At 41.0% G+C, this 15548-nt stretch overlaps 1 protein-coding gene across 2 annotated transcripts in view; it reads left to right on the top strand.

Moving 5' to 3' along the window:
* BLM (BLM RecQ like helicase) overlaps positions 1-15548 on the top strand; it is a 93736-nt gene that overhangs the window by 39093 nt on the left and 39095 nt on the right. For both annotated transcript variants that reach the window (XM_061394501.1, XM_061394500.1), the window contains exons 8-12: positions 1412-1603; positions 3040-3158; positions 4098-4211; positions 7035-7133; positions 7358-7506. In XM_061394501.1, the coding sequence (XP_061250485.1) occupies positions 1412-1603; positions 3040-3158; positions 4098-4211; positions 7035-7133; positions 7358-7506 (673 nt within the window). The remainder of the gene's footprint in view (positions 1-1411; positions 1604-3039; positions 3159-4097; positions 4212-7034; positions 7134-7357; positions 7507-15548) is intronic.

The following is a 15548-nucleotide window of genomic DNA, read 5'->3' as shown; positions in this document are numbered from 1 at the left end:
TGGCCACCATGTGCTATGCTCAGGTCCTAGTGATAGATGGATAATGAAGAGTTCCTACCTGCTTGGAGCTCACAGTTTAGTGAGAGAACTTTTTGGAATAGTGAAATTAGCCATTGTAAAGGCTGCAGAGAAAAGCCAAAATTGATTTTAAAACCTTTCATTGACCTTATAAAGTTATCAAAAGGTGGTTTTCTTTTTTAAGTTTGTATGTGTATGGTGTAAAGTGCATTCCTCCCTATTTTTGCCATTGATGACTTAATCCCACAGAGGTTGTTCTTACAGCTATGCTATTGACCTTTAAAATAACCATTAATGGATTTATTTCTATGTCATGTTTGAGTGTGTCATGCCTGGTGTTCGCAGTTATCTTTGAGACAGTTGAGGGCTGGGGTAAAAGGAACTGCCAGAGCTGGAGTGAGCACTTTTTGCACTCTGTGGGCACCCACCCAGAGTTGCGACAGCGAGGGGGCGGAAGTGGGGGCAGAGGCGAGTGGCATGATGGAGGGAGATTCATAGGGAGCTAGGATGACTCTGAGCTTTCAGACCCGGTAACTGAGAAAGCTGTGACACCGTGAACAGAAAGAGAAGTCAGGAGGCAGAGGCAGATTTGGAGCAGAGCTGAGGAGGGCTATTTTAAGGCTTGCTGAGCTTCAAGTGTTGGGAAGTCATTCAGGTGGAAGTATCTTGCAGACAGTTGGAGGTGCGTGCAGCCCTGGGACTTAGGAGGGCGTCAGTCTAATCTTGAGAAAGAGATCTGGGCATTCTGTGCACATCAGCGATGTTTAAGGTCAAAGAACTAGGAAAATTCCAAAAAAGAATGTCTACTGAGCCCAGTCCCAAGTGTCAGAGACTCCCACATTTCAGGGACAGATGGAAATGGAGCCAGGAAAAGGAAGTTAAAGTGAGTAGAAAACCCAGGACTGTCTTTTTTTTTTTTTTTTTAATCTGTATGTATGTATTTGACTGTTCCATGTACATGCATTGCATGGGGGTCTTAGTACCACATGCAAACTGTTAGTTGAGGCATGTGGGATCTAGTTCCCTGAGCAGGGATAGAACCCTGACCAGGGATAGAACCCCGACCCCCTGCATTGGGAGTACAGGGTCTTAGCCACTGGAACACCAGGGAAGTCCCCCCATGATTGTCTTGAAGTTCAAAAGAGAAGGAGGAGAGAATATATAGGAGGGGTAGGTGCTGTAAAAAAAAATCAAGGAAAAATTTGAACTTGGCCCTTAGGAAGTCTCTGGTGGCCTTGACACTGGGCAGCAAGGAGACCCCGATAAACAGGTAAAGAAGGGTGTGCTGTGGCAAACCGCACACCAGCGCTTCTGCAGGGCAGTGGGCTCAGATGCTAAAGCTTACTGGTTACAATAACGCCCCGATTTCTCTTAACATTGATTATTTTCTTAGACAAGATGGAGCAGAATTTAGCATCCAGAAATCCGAAACATGAGCGTTTCCAGAGTCTTAATTTTCCTCATACAAAAGAAATGATGAAGATTTTTCATAAGAAATTTGGCCTGCATAATTTTAGAACTAATCAGCTAGAGGCGATCAATGCTGCACTGCTTGGTGAAGACTGTTTCATTTTAATGCCCACTGGTATGTATTTTTAGATATGAATTGGCAGGAATCCATTGGCAGATGTTAAATGAAAGCCCTTTAATAGAAATAAAAAGAACACCTACACCATATTTCTATCATTTAGGGGCCTCTGATCCTCCCATGCCACAGTTGGGAAAGTATATTATTTCATATCCTCTGTTCTGGTTGTTGACATGATAACATTTATTGCCCTTTAAGATCCTCACCTCAAAGCTCATTGTGTTGAATTGATCAAGGATTTTCCTTTGGGAATTTTTCTTTTTTTCTAGTCTAAATTAGCCTGGAACAAGAACAAAAAAATTACTGTCAGAGACCACAACCCCTTCTGGCAGTTTATTTGGCACAACCTCGTGTGGCCTGGTGGTTGAAATCATTGGCTCTGGAGTGATGCCCTGGGCTCAAAGCACAGCTCTGCCATTTATTAACGGTGTGGCTGTGAGCAAGGCACTTCATCCCCCAAACCCAGGCTCCTCGTTTGTGCAGTGGGAATAATACCAAAGCACCCACTTCACAGAGTGTCATGAGGATTAAGTGAAAAGCCTGGAACATAGTTCTTTCTTGTCTTCAGTTTTGAAGAGATCCAAGACTTTTCATTGTGCTGTTAAAGTGTATAACAGCTGTCGAGTGATTGATGTACAGTCATCCAAATAAGAATATTAAATTAGCCATTAGGATAAGAAGCAGGGGAGCATTGTAAATCACCTATGCTTCGATTAATGAAAAGAAAGCACGCGGCAATGTGGGAGGTTGGGGTTTCATTACCAGACGAGTCTTCCCTCTGCCTCTTACTTGCCTTAGTTGTGACCTCCAGCAATCAGGTGTCGCCATCGTCATTAGTAGCATTGACTGGGCGTCTGAATTTTCTCACACTGACCTTACACTGTAGATGCTGTTGGTTTGTTTAGTCAGCAGCTTTCCATACTTCTATTGCCGTTCAGTGTGTGTCTTCTGTTTTGACTCCAGTTTGGCACTGCAGAACTAAAGCTGGAGAGGGAGGGCCCTGGCATTCTCCTCGTCCAGCAGTCTGAGGCATTGGCAGTTCGGTGGTGGAATTCTCACCCTCCTCATCCAGCAGTTTTCATTCAAGGCTTTCCAAGACCCCCTAGGGTTTCGAGGGGGCATTTTTCGGGGTATCCTTCTCAAGCAGACTTTTAAAGTATTTCTGATGCATTTAAGTTTCCTGCCCTGATGCTTGCTTTTGCTGTCATGTATACCTATGTAAGATTGTCCTAAAGATAATTTTTATGCATTTAAGTTGCCCACATACTTTGGCTCATTCAAATATGGCGTATTTTGGCACCGTGGAGAATATCACTTGGTGTCCTATTAGTTACTTTAAATTTTATATGTCATTTGCATTGTACATTTTGCCTTCATGCTCTCAACATAGAACTTGACGGATTTTTTTTTTTTTTTTTGGTCATTTCCTTTAGGAGGTGGTAAAAGCCTGTGTTACCAGCTTCCTGCCTGTGTTTCTCCTGGGGTCACTATTGTCATTTCCCCTTTGAGATCACTTATAGTAGATCAAGTCCAAAAGCTGACTTCCTTGGATGTAAGTTAAAACACTGCCAATTATAATAAAAATACTACGAATAGCATAACTTAAAAACAGTTATATTTTAGTACTCTGGGTAACCTTTTTTATTAAATAGTTCATGAACTATATGACTAAAGCACAGCAGTTATATTAGGTTGTTACATTTAAGTACAAGTCTTTGGGAATTCTGGTACAGATGACTTTCTAGAGTTCAATCTGGTTTTACTCTGGAAGAACACATTTTAGTATGAACCTTTAACCTGTATTGCTGATGTAAATTTGTTTTTTCTAATATGGAAGAATTTCTTTTTATACTACTGTCAGATCAGCTTAGTTCTCACTCCCTTAATATCTTAAAATGCACACACATGTGCATGCCTACACACGTATGTCCTTTTTCCTCCTGGCTGAGGTTAAGAAAAGTTTATGAATGCAGTCTATTAAATCCTACATACTGTGACCAAACAGAACTCTTCTCAGGGTTATGAACCATCACCCATCAACAAGACCACTGCTTTGATTTTTCTTCCCAAAGATGATGTCTCAGTACAGAGATGGTAGCCATTGTTCAGCCATTCATGAGGTTGTGGTCCTTTTAGTGTCGTGGTGCGTTAAAACCCAGAAGATGCATTTACTTGAAAAAATAATATGGCCATACATTAGAATTGGAATCTCTTAGATGATGAATTCACATTTATCTTCCTTACAAATCTGAAGAGCTAAGAAAGTAAAGAAACAGGGAAAAAGAAAAGGAAATAAACAGTGGGAAGACTATTTGACTTACAGTTAACAAGGGTTTGTAAAAAATATGTACTGATTATTATGTTGAGATTCTCTTTTCCTTTGACAGGTTTGATATGTGACTTATAAAATATTTATAAAACCTAAAGATAAATGTAAGCTTGAGTCAGATTAATGTGTAAAATTTAAATTGTTTACTACTTTTATGCTTAGATCCCAGCTACATATCTGACAGGTGATAAGACGGACTCAGAAGCTACAAGTATTTACCTCCAGTTATCAAAAAAAGACCCAATTATAAAACTTCTGTATGTTACGCCAGAGAAGGTTTGTATTTCTATCATTATTTTAAAATATGATATTACAGCTAGTTTAGAAAAGCAACCCAGTTCTCCTTTACCAAGTGAGGAAATACTGAGTCTTTCCCTCCCGTGTTTCTCTCCTTTACTTCTCACATAGAATATTACACGCTAGTCAGCAAAGATACGGAGGTCTTTGCTTCCATCAAGTGGTCCTCTGTGACACCAGCTAGGGGTCCTACAGTTTAACTCAATTCTGACACTACCTACCCAGAGATAGTGTCGGACCCCACAGGTTAAGGGCTCAGTCTCTCGAGATTACCACCCTGCTCCAGGTGCCAAGCCACAGGTTACCCACAACTTCCGTCTGACTTAGCTGCAAATCTGAGGTTCCTGTGACCTCCTCCTGCTTGAATTCAGTGACTTGCAAGAGCAGCTCACAGAACTCAGGGAGACATTTAGCTACATTCACCAGTTTATTGAAGGCTGTGGTAAAGGCCTTCAGATAAACAGCCAGATGAAGAGGTATATGAGGCGGGTCCTAAGCACAGGAGCTTCTGTCCCTGTGGAATTGGGGTGTGTCAGCCCCCAAACACGTGGATGTGTTTGCCAACCTAGAACTTCTCTGAACCCCATACTTTTGGTATTTTATGGAGGCTTCCTCACATAGGTATGATCAATTATAGTCTCCATTTCTACACTGACTCCCTTCTCTGGAGGATGGGAGTAGAACTCAAAATCCCAAGCTTTTAATCCTGGTGTAGTCTTTCTAGCGACCAGTTCCCACCCAGGAGCCCAACCAGCGTTGCCTCAATAGGATCAAAGGTGCTCCCAGTGCTCTTGTTGTTCAGTCGCTCAGTCATATCCAACTCTTTGTGACCCCACGAACTGTAGCCCGCAGGCTCCTCTGTCCATGGCATTTTCCCAGGCAAGAGTACTGGAGTGGGTTGCCATTTATCCTCCTCCAGGGGATCTTCCTGACCCAGGAATTGAACCCCTGTCTCCTGAATTGTAGACGGATTCTTTACCACTGAGCCACCAGGGGAGCCCCAGTGCTCTAACCACTTAAGAATTTACAAGGGTTTCAGGAACCCTATTCCAGGAACTGGGAGCAGGGACCAGTATATTTTTTCTGTTATCTCATTAAAGCCCACTAAAACACATGTTTTTAAATTTTTGACATAATTTCTGATGCGTGTAGTATAAGAATTCCTCTATAACTTTCACTGAGAAACCCACATGGTAACGTTTTATTGTAACTGCTCTATTATTCTTTCTCTGTTTTTCCCTTAAACATTTCAGAGTAAGTTGCAGACATGATATCCTTTCAACCCTAAATACTTCATTGCATGTCCTAAAAACAAGGAATTCTCAGTATAATTAACAAAATTGGAAAATATTAATTGCTACAATACTGTTACTTTATGAAACCTTATTCTAATTTCACTAGTTATCCCAATAATATCCTTTATAGCAAAATAAATTCCTACATTATCCATTTTCTTCATGTCTCTTCAAACAATTTCTGTCTTTCATGGTCTTGACAGTTGAGTGAAAACCAGTTGTTTTGTGGACTGTCACACAATTTGATTTTATATTTCCTCTTGATTAGATTTGCATTGTTCATTTTGGGGAGAATATCACAGAAGTGGTGATATGTTCTCAGTGCAGCTTATCAGGAGGCATTTGATGTCAATTCATTCTATTATTGGTATTGTTAACTTCGATAATTTGGTTAATATGGTGTCTGCCAGATTTCTCCACTGTAAAATTACTTTTTTTGTTGTTAATTATTCATTACAAGAATAAATGTAATTTTTTTGTAATTGTAGATCTCTTATTGTGGAATATTCTGAAACTGTGTACATATCCTATGTCTGGTGAGACTTTGACTTGAGTTTTATTGTCCCCACCAGTTGTTATTGTAGTGAGTGCCAAGTGATGATTCTTCTAATTTAATTGGTATTCTCCTGTAAGGACAAGCTTTTCATTTTACCCACATATTTATTTATATCAATATGAAATCATGAATTCTTAAGTTAATCAGTGGGTTATAATCAGTTACCATTGTGTGTTTTGATGTTTTAATTGTTCTAGGTTTGGCCAGTGGAAAAGCTCCATCACACTGGCTTCTGTGTCCTTCCAACATGTCTGTCAAGACATGGGTGCCAGATATGGTCACTGCTACTGGGATGTCATTGTTTCTAGACCCAGTTATGGACTGAGCTATGAAATATACGTACATACAGGCTTGTACGTACAAGCCACGCATATACAGGCTTCCCAGGTAGCACAGTGATAAAGAATCCACCTGCCAGTGTAGGAGACATGAGACGCAGGTTCCATCTCTGGGTCTCGAAGATCTCCTGAATGAGGAAATGGCAACCCACTCCAGTATTCTTGCCTGGAAAATCCCATGGACAGAGGAGCCTGGTGGTCTACAGTCCATGGGGTCATAGAGTTGGACTCGACTGAGCATGCACACATGTGTGTATATATTGTACATATGTTTGTATATGATTCCCCCAAACAACATGCACACATGTAACACGTCTGTAACACTGTCACCCGTATAAACCTGTGGTGGCTCCCAGATACACTGAGGCAGAAAAATTGTTTTAGAAGCACTGACCTAATACATAACTGTTTGCTAAATGTGGGTGAACATTCTAGAATGTCTCATCTGCTATTTTCTATTACTTTTTCTAATTCAGTTCATAGATTGAAATCAGAACCAATTTTATGTGGTTTTAATGCAACTTAAGTCACAGTGGAACTTAAAGACAACCAGATCCTTACGGTGATGTGTTCAAATGGTTTTAAATGTCTGACTGACATACTTCCCGTCTAGGTCTGTGCGAGTAACAGGCTGATCTCTACTCTGGAGAATCTGTATGAGAGGAAGCTCTTGGCACGTTTTGTCATTGATGAAGCGCACTGTGTGAGTCAGGTAAGTACCGTTCTCTACATCTTGACATACCAGTAAATACATACCGCCAACAGTATTTAGATTTTGAGTGCCAAGAGAAGAAATATTGATTGAATTATTCTGCTATGTCACTGAAGAATAATGTGGTTCTTAATATGTGTATTAAGTGTATGCTGTATATAAAGAAGATCCGAGTAATCTGAAAAGCAGTAGTGTTTTGTTTTGTTTTTTTTTTCCCCAACTAGTGGGGACATGATTTTCGTCCAGATTACAAAAGAATGAATATTCTTCGCCAGAAGTTCCCTTCTGTTCCAGTGATGGCTCTCACTGCCACGGCCAACCCCCGGGTACAGAAGGACATACTCACTCAGCTGAAGATTCTCAGGCCTCAGGTGTAAGTTGTCAAAAGTTATTCGTTTTAAAACCTGGGGGCCATGGTTCCCCGATTGTTGCACAATAGGATCATTTGTGGAGTCTTCAAAAATCCCAGTGCCTGGGGTGCATGCGTGCTAAGTCACTTCAGTTGTCTCTAACTCTTTGCAACCCTATGGATTGTAGCCTGCCAAGCTCCTCTGTCTGTGGGACTCCCCAGGCAAGAGTACTGGAGTGGGCAGCCGTTTCCATCTCCAAGGTGTATTTCCATCTCTAATGCCAATTACATCAGGATTTGAGGAGCTGGGAGCCAGTATGTATTGTTGTTGTATTTAAAAAAAATTTTTTTTAATTCTCAGGTGATTCCAATGTGCAGGAGAATTTGGGAACCAAGACCCTGGGGCTTTTAGTCAGTCACTGAAATTAAAACTCTCATCCCAGTACCAATTTTGGAAGTAGGGATAAAGTGCATGCCATACTTGTTAAACCTTAGGATGGTCTCAGAAATAAATTAGCTTTTATTTATCCAATTTTGGCTCCTGTGTATTCTAGAACAGGGGACCCCAACCCGGGGTCGCAGACTGCTACTGGACTGTGGCCTGTTAGGAACTAACAGGCTGCACAGCAGGAGGTGAGCCGTGGGCAAACAAGCAAAGCTTCATCTGTATTTACAGCCACTCCCCATCGCTCCCTTTACCTTCTGGGCTCCACCCCCTGTCAGACCAGCGGCAGCATCATAAATGTAATGTGCTTCAATCCTGAAACCATCCCCGCCCCCCAGCTCCTGTGGAAAAATGGTCTTCCAGTCGTCTTTTCTGGCACAGTCCCTGGCGCCAGAAAAGTTGGGTGGGGACTGCTGTCGTAGAGTGTATATAATGAAAGGGACAGATGATACTGCTTTGTCATTTTCCTCTGAAGTCCCAACTATATCCAGGATGTTGAAAGCAGTCCAGAAAGTGTATGTAGCAGCTTTTTTTTTAACTTTGTTTTCATCTCAACAGCAAAGTGCTTCTGCTTGCCACCATTTGACCATAACTGTTCAATAACAAAAACTTCTATAAGAAAATATCCCCAGTATAGGTTGCACTGAGTTGTTTTGTATCTCTGTATGACTTTGTAAAGACAAGTACATTCTCTCACAGGTTCCATTTACTCAGCAAACATTTACTTAAACAGCTGTTGTCTACCAAGGTTAATGTATTTTTTCCTTCTGATTTATTAGTGGGTGCTTTGAGGAATATCTGAGGGAATAATGGCTGCTAATGTATTGGGGTGAATTTTTAAAGCTTGACTCACTTGGAAATAAAGAAAATAAGCTGGCTCTGTAAATATTATGATCAATAAAGACAACAGCAGCATTTTGGTGGATTATCAGAAGAACTCTTTAAGTGCCATATGTGGGGACGGATGTGAAGATGGTATTAGTCACTCAGTCATGTCCGACTCCTTGCAATTCCATGGACTGTAGCCAGCCAGGCTCCACTGTCCTTGAAATTCTCTAGGTAAGAATACTGGAGTGGGTAGCGTTCCCTTCTCCAGGGGATCTTCCCAACCCAAGGATCAAACCTAGGTCTCCTGCATAGCAAGCAGATTCTTCACCATCTGAGCCACGAGAGAAGCCCTAGTGTGAAGGGGTTTGAGATTAAGATAGCTTCAGAGACCTTTTGCAGATTAAACTGGCATTCATAAGCCCAAGAATTTTAGAGTCTTCAGAATTTTGTGCAGGTAATCACAAAAACTGGAATGCAATATTTTAATTTCACTTGCAGAGGAGTGTTTATAAAATTTGGGAGAGAAAAAGATTGTTTCTTCCATAACTGATTTATATTACAACATTTTATATTTAAGATGTCTTATAAGTTTAGGTTCTAGTGAAGAACCCACATGCTGGAAATTTGTTTCTGCAAGTCTTCCACTGGTTTAAAAAATCCCTTTTAAAAATAGGCAGTGTTTGTAGCATTTTTCCATCAATAGATATCAGATGCAATCTACTATTCTTTTAAATCAGTAATATTAATTACCAAACGTCCATAATTAAGAGAAGTGATGCAAATTCAATTCACCTTTTGAATAGCTTTTTGGAAGTATCGAATCTGTGTTCTTTGAGTAAGCATTGCACATACAGGCTCAGAGGTAGACACCTCTAATATGTCCTCCCAAGGATGTGTGGGGGAGATCTTGGAAAAGTCATGGGTTGTACGTTCCCTGAGTCTAGCATGTGGTGCCCTGTGTATACTTGGCACTCGGTAAGAATGAATAAATGAAACGTATGGAAGAATTTTGGTAAATGTGGGTAAAATATGAAAATTTGGGCAGGTCTGTTGACTCCTTTAATATATTTGGTGCTTCTATATTTGGGAGAATTTAAATCCCTGAGTTGAAAGTAAAAGATTTTAACCCCCGGCTGATCCAGGGTATTCAAAGCGGGGACGGCGTCGGCGACCTATTTATTTAAATATTTTATCAAAGATATAAAGAGTAATAGGATGAGGATAGCTCAGTAGGAAAATTCAGTGGAGAAAAGAGGCTGAGTAGCTTGGTTTACGCGGGAGACCAATAAAACTTCAAGACAAGAAATTTGCACCACTTACGTAGGCCGCAGGCGTCCTTCCGTTCTCCCGAAGGAGAGGAGACACTGAGGCCTCCCCGGTCGGATCTTAGAAGCCCAGGCATAATTAGTAAGCATGGCGGGTTCCGCGCTCCAGATGGAGACTCAGCCAGAGTGGGAGAGAGAGCGACATGGGGAGACCAGTCTTTCGAGAAACCGATCCCAATTCTTTATTTTCCATGGTCTACTTTTATACACTGAGATGTTATGCAAAAGTCACGTGGGGTCAGCAGTCCTGACTTTTATCAAAGTCAGGTGCTTCATACAAATGTATACAGAGGTCTTAGGGGTGTTACATCATCTTCTGGCCAGGGGGACCTGCTGACAATTTATGACCCTCTCCTTGTGACAGCGGTCAGTCAACCAGGACACTTATTTCTCCAGGGGTGATTATTCTTAAAACAGACGCCACCCAAATAAAGTTACATTCCTATAGGGTGAGGGTGTAGTGGGTTTTAGTTAAGGAAAGAATTGACTTAGCCTAAGGTCTAACGTGATTAATATCAAAGGTTAATACTTATTCCTTCTATATATTCATTAATGTGTGTAAGGGCAGGAGATATGGAGACTTAGCAACAAACATTGGCTCAACAAATGAAAAACCCTTCACCAACACAATTTCTAATTAGCCCACTATACTTATAGTTTTCTAACTTCTCTAAAGAACCTGTTTTTAGAGGGTTTAAAGCATCTCGTGCCTCTCACGGTTGGGAGGCTGTGAGCAATCACATGTGGCCCGACGAGCCTGTCAGGCAGGCTAGAGAACCTTCAGAGGAGTTTGTAGGTTAAAACACTCTTGTCACACCCAAGAGTTTTTATTGACTGGAGCTCTAGGTTAACTCCTTCTCCGAAAGAGGTGGTGGGGGACAGCCCCCCGTAAAGTCAGAGGTGTAGGTAAGAGCACAAAGTAGTAAAGTAGGCAGGCTCTGGTTATGGGGGTAGACGCTCGAGGATTTCCAGGGGGACTCCTGAGGCTCTATCCCGCCTTTGTGTATGTCGAGCCTCCTTCCTCATGACCTTTGCCATGGGCGGAGTACCTCACTCTGGCCCCCAACATTAACCAACATTTTCTGTTACTTTTTTTTTTTATCTTCTTTTCTGTCCATAGACCCCTTGTTTGGATTAAATTTCCCCACTGCTGTGGTGTCGTGGCCCTAGTGAAGACAGGTGCCCCTAGGGTTGAAGCCACGGTCCCTGCTCTTCTCTCCTCCTGCCAGTCTGTGATAACATTCTTTGTCTTTGGGAAATATGAGGATGGAAGTAAAATTGATTGGCTTTATCCCTTTTCTTCAAGGCCTTATAATATGAACCGAGAAAGAAAAATAAGAGTTAGACATTTATGCAGTTAATATAAAAAAGAATACTGTTTCTCTTTCAATTTCCCCATAGAATTTTACCCTAAGGTAATGTATTTTTATGCATGAAGTCTTATTGCTTACTCTGTCATATTTACCTGAAAGAAAAACATGTATATAAATTAATTGTTTTTTTTTTAATTTCCTATAGTAAAATTTTCTTCCTAACTGAAAAAATGAATTATATATAACATTAGTAGTACATGACTGATAGAACAGCTTAAATACATTTTTGAAAATAATTCTTAGGGATAAATTTTGATGGGGAATGTGTAACTTAATGAGCTAGGACTTTTTTCTCAGTACATTTATCTATGGATCAATCAAGTCAGTTCATATTTCTTATTTTTAGAGGTATATTTTATAGCATTGAGAAATGTTGCTCATATAAGCATGTAGATAGGAATGGAAAGCATTTTATTCTACATTAATGCTCAGTTATTTGAATTCCTCCTGATATATATGCCAAAATTATATAATGATCTGTCATTGAAAATTATTTGTAATGATCTCTCAGCTGACATCTCAATTAAGTCCTCCAAATTTTGTGAAAAGGAAAGAATTTGGAACCATTTGGCAAAATAAGTCAGGTCATTATTTATTCACTTTACTTTTTCTGGGAAATATACCTTTAAAAATATGCTTTACCAAACTTTTCTAGTGGCTATTAGATATCCTTGTTACTCTTTTCATTCAAATGATTCCTTTATCCAGGAGTTAGGGAAATCAAAATACTATTAACTTCAGTACATCTTTTCTAGTGTATTTTTGACATGTTTTTATTCTGTGATATGCTTTTAAATAATAGTTTTGTCAGAACTTTATGGCTGCCAATTAGCTCTTTCAAACAATGAGACATGACTACCATGAAACCTAATTGGCAAAGCCAGTTTTCATTGCCAAAACAATTGGCCAAACTAGACTTATTTTCTTATATAAAAAAAAAAATTCTGACTTTGTTTTTCAACTCACATAAACTACTTAGGACACATGCCCATGATGGTGGCTCGGTTCCAGAAGCAGAGCCGAGCACAAACTGATCCCATTTCCTAACGTCACTTAGCATGGCTAGAGCTTGACACCCTGGACCTAATAATATTTACCATTTCAGTGTCTACACCAGTATTCCCTCGGTGAAGATATTTTGGGATCCAAAGCTTTTTTAAAAAAAATATTGAGACACATTTGACACACCACCGAATTCACCCATTTCAAGGTTAGAATTTACTGGTTTGTTTGTACTTTCACAGGCTGTGTACCCATCCCCCAAATCTAAGTTTAGAACATTTTTATCACCCCAGAAAGAAACCTAGTACTCAGTAGTCACCACCCATTCTCTCCTTCCTGTTTCTGCCCTGCTTCTTTCACTTGTTTTCAGGGTTCATCTATTTTGTAACATATATCAGAATTTCATTCCTTTAAAAAAAAATCATTTATTTTACTGTGCCGGCTCTTAGTTGCAGTATACAGGATCTAGTTCCCCAACCAGGGATTGAACCTAGGCCCCCTGCATTGGGAGCACAGAGTTTTAGTCAGTAAACCACCTGAAATTCCTTCATTCCTTTTTATGGCGTAATAATCTTTTTTGAATAGGCATTTCACATTTATTTATCCACTTATCAACTGATGTGAACTCTAATTAGAGTATCTGTTAATTCCAAACATCCCATTTCCAACAAGCCAAGTAAGATTTGTTATATGTGATGAACTCTTTAAGAGATTTAACTTTTTCATTATAACAAATTGTGTGAATACAGTGGACCCTTGAGCAACATGAATTTGAACACAGGCATAGTAACTTCCCATACATGTTTTTGTGTGTACCTGTGTTTTCAGTTCTCTTGGGTATATCCCCAGAAGTGGAATTGTTGGGTCGTATTGTAACTATTTTTAACCTCTTGAGAGCTTTCCAAAGTGGCTGCACCATTTTTCATTCCCACCAGTGATATAGTGGATTCAACAGCATGTGCTTTTATCTCCCCTTTTTTGACCCAAAACTTTTTTGCTTAATGCATAAAACACCGTTCTGAAATTAAATGTAATGTGTAAAATGTAGGGGAAATCAGTAAGGTCATTCTTGTGTATAATCATTTCAGCATTCCTAGGGAGACTCACAGAGAAGGCGATGGCACCCCACTCCAGTACTCTTGCCTGGAAAATCCCATGGATGGAGGAGCCTGGTGGGCTGCAGTCCATGGGGTCGCTGAGGGTCGGACACGACTGAGCGACTTCACTTTCACTTTTCACTTTCATGCATTGGAGAAGGAAATGGCAACCCACTCCAGTGTTCTTGCCTGGAGAATCCCAGGGATGGGGGAGCCTGGTGGGCTGCCGTCTATGGGGTCGCACAGAGTCGGACACGACTGAAGCGACTTAGCAGCAGCAGCAGCAGCAGCAGCAGGGAGACTCACATGGCATTCCCAGCTTAAGCCCAAATCATACAAGTTTTTAAATTATCTACATCATTTGTATTCCTGGGCAATTCTTTTTATGCCTAAATTTTATCAAGACTGCAGTTTCCTTTGCTGTGGCAGTGATTATAAATAATTAATTGAGAACAATCAGAATAGTCTGTGGGTGTATCAAGTCTCTCATCTACCGTCTTGCCGCAGTCTGCCACACATTCTTCTGCCATCTCAAGCTCTGAAAGATCTCTGAGTGCTTTGTACGTATACATGGTGTCTTAAGAGGAGTGGATTCTCAGTATGGTTTAGCAGTCATCTCACAAGACGCTGTGCATAATGCATCTCATGACAATAGGAATGAAAGCGGCCAATGTCATAAAGTGAGCATCAGCTTCTCTGCCGCCACTTTCCTGTCAGTGTATCTGAAATCAGATCATCCCAATAAAGGCCACAATACTTTTTTCCTGATGTTTACTCTTAACAGAAACGTGTAAAGCACTGAGAGACAGGAAGCCCCACCCGGGGTCTCTGGTACTTAGATTAGAGAAAGTTGTACCTACACCCATACTGCATTTCAGTCGTTTTGTTGGGAGGTTTTTACATCTGGAACAATGCACGTGGTAAGTTTAGAATGGCTGAAAAGTAAAGTTTGTTTTTCAAAAGTGAGAGACAATTGTAAAAGGGAAAAAAAGGGGCAGGAGTATCGAGCAGAAAGGGCTTCCCTAGTCGCTCAGCGATAAAGACTCTGCCTGCCTTGCAGGAGATTTGGGTTCTATCCCTGGGTTGGGAAGATCCCCTGGACAAGGAAATGGTAACCCGCTCCAGTATTCTTGCCTGGAGAATCCCATGGACAGAGGAGCCTGGTGGGCTACAGTCCATGGATTCGAAAAAAGAGTCAGACACAACTTAGCAACTAAACAACGATGAGCAGAAAGTCCTGATTACCAGCATTCTCAGATCCATCTTTTCTTGATTGTTTGTCTTTAATATTTGTTTATATATTTGGCTGTGTCAGGTCTTAGTTGTATCATGCAGGATCTTTTGTTGTGGTGTGCTAGGGCTCAGTAGTTGCAGCTCAGGGGCTTAGTTGCCCCACAGCATGTGGAATCTTAGTGCCCCCACCAGGGACTGAACCCATGTCCCCCGCATTGGAAGGCAAATTCTTAACCACTGGACCACCAGGAAGTCCCTCAGATCCATCTTTTAGGGAAAAATTCATACATGTGAAAACAGGATCTGGAAATTGATTCCTGTAAGATTATCTTCGCTCATGTACCTTGAGAAAATCTTTGTGAACCCCTAGGGGTATACATCAGAGAAGGCAGTGGCACTCCACTCCAATACTCTTGCCTGGAAAATCCCATGGGCGGAGGAGCCTGGTGGGCTGCAGTCCATGGGGTCTCAAAGAGTCGGACACGACTGAGCGACTTCACTTTCACTTTTCACTTTGATGCATTGGAGAAGGAAATGGCAACCCACTCCAGCGTTCTTGCCTGGAGAATCCCAGGGATGGGGGAGCCTGGTGGGCTGCCAACTGTGGGGTCGCACAGAGTCGGACACGACTCAAGTGACTTAGCAGCAGCAGCAGCAAGGGTATGCATACCCCAGATTTAGACCACTGATTTGGAAGAAGTTGAACAGTGGTTTAGAACTCTGAAAAGAGGTCTAAGGTGGGAGTGAAGTTGGAACTCGCAGG

This window comes from Bos javanicus, chromosome 21, assembly GCF_032452875.1.
Source record: "Bos javanicus breed banteng chromosome 21, ARS-OSU_banteng_1.0, whole genome shotgun sequence".
Taxonomy (NCBI): Eukaryota; Metazoa; Chordata; class Mammalia; order Artiodactyla; family Bovidae; genus Bos; species Bos javanicus.
This window is presented reverse-complemented; position numbering and strand designations above follow the sequence as displayed.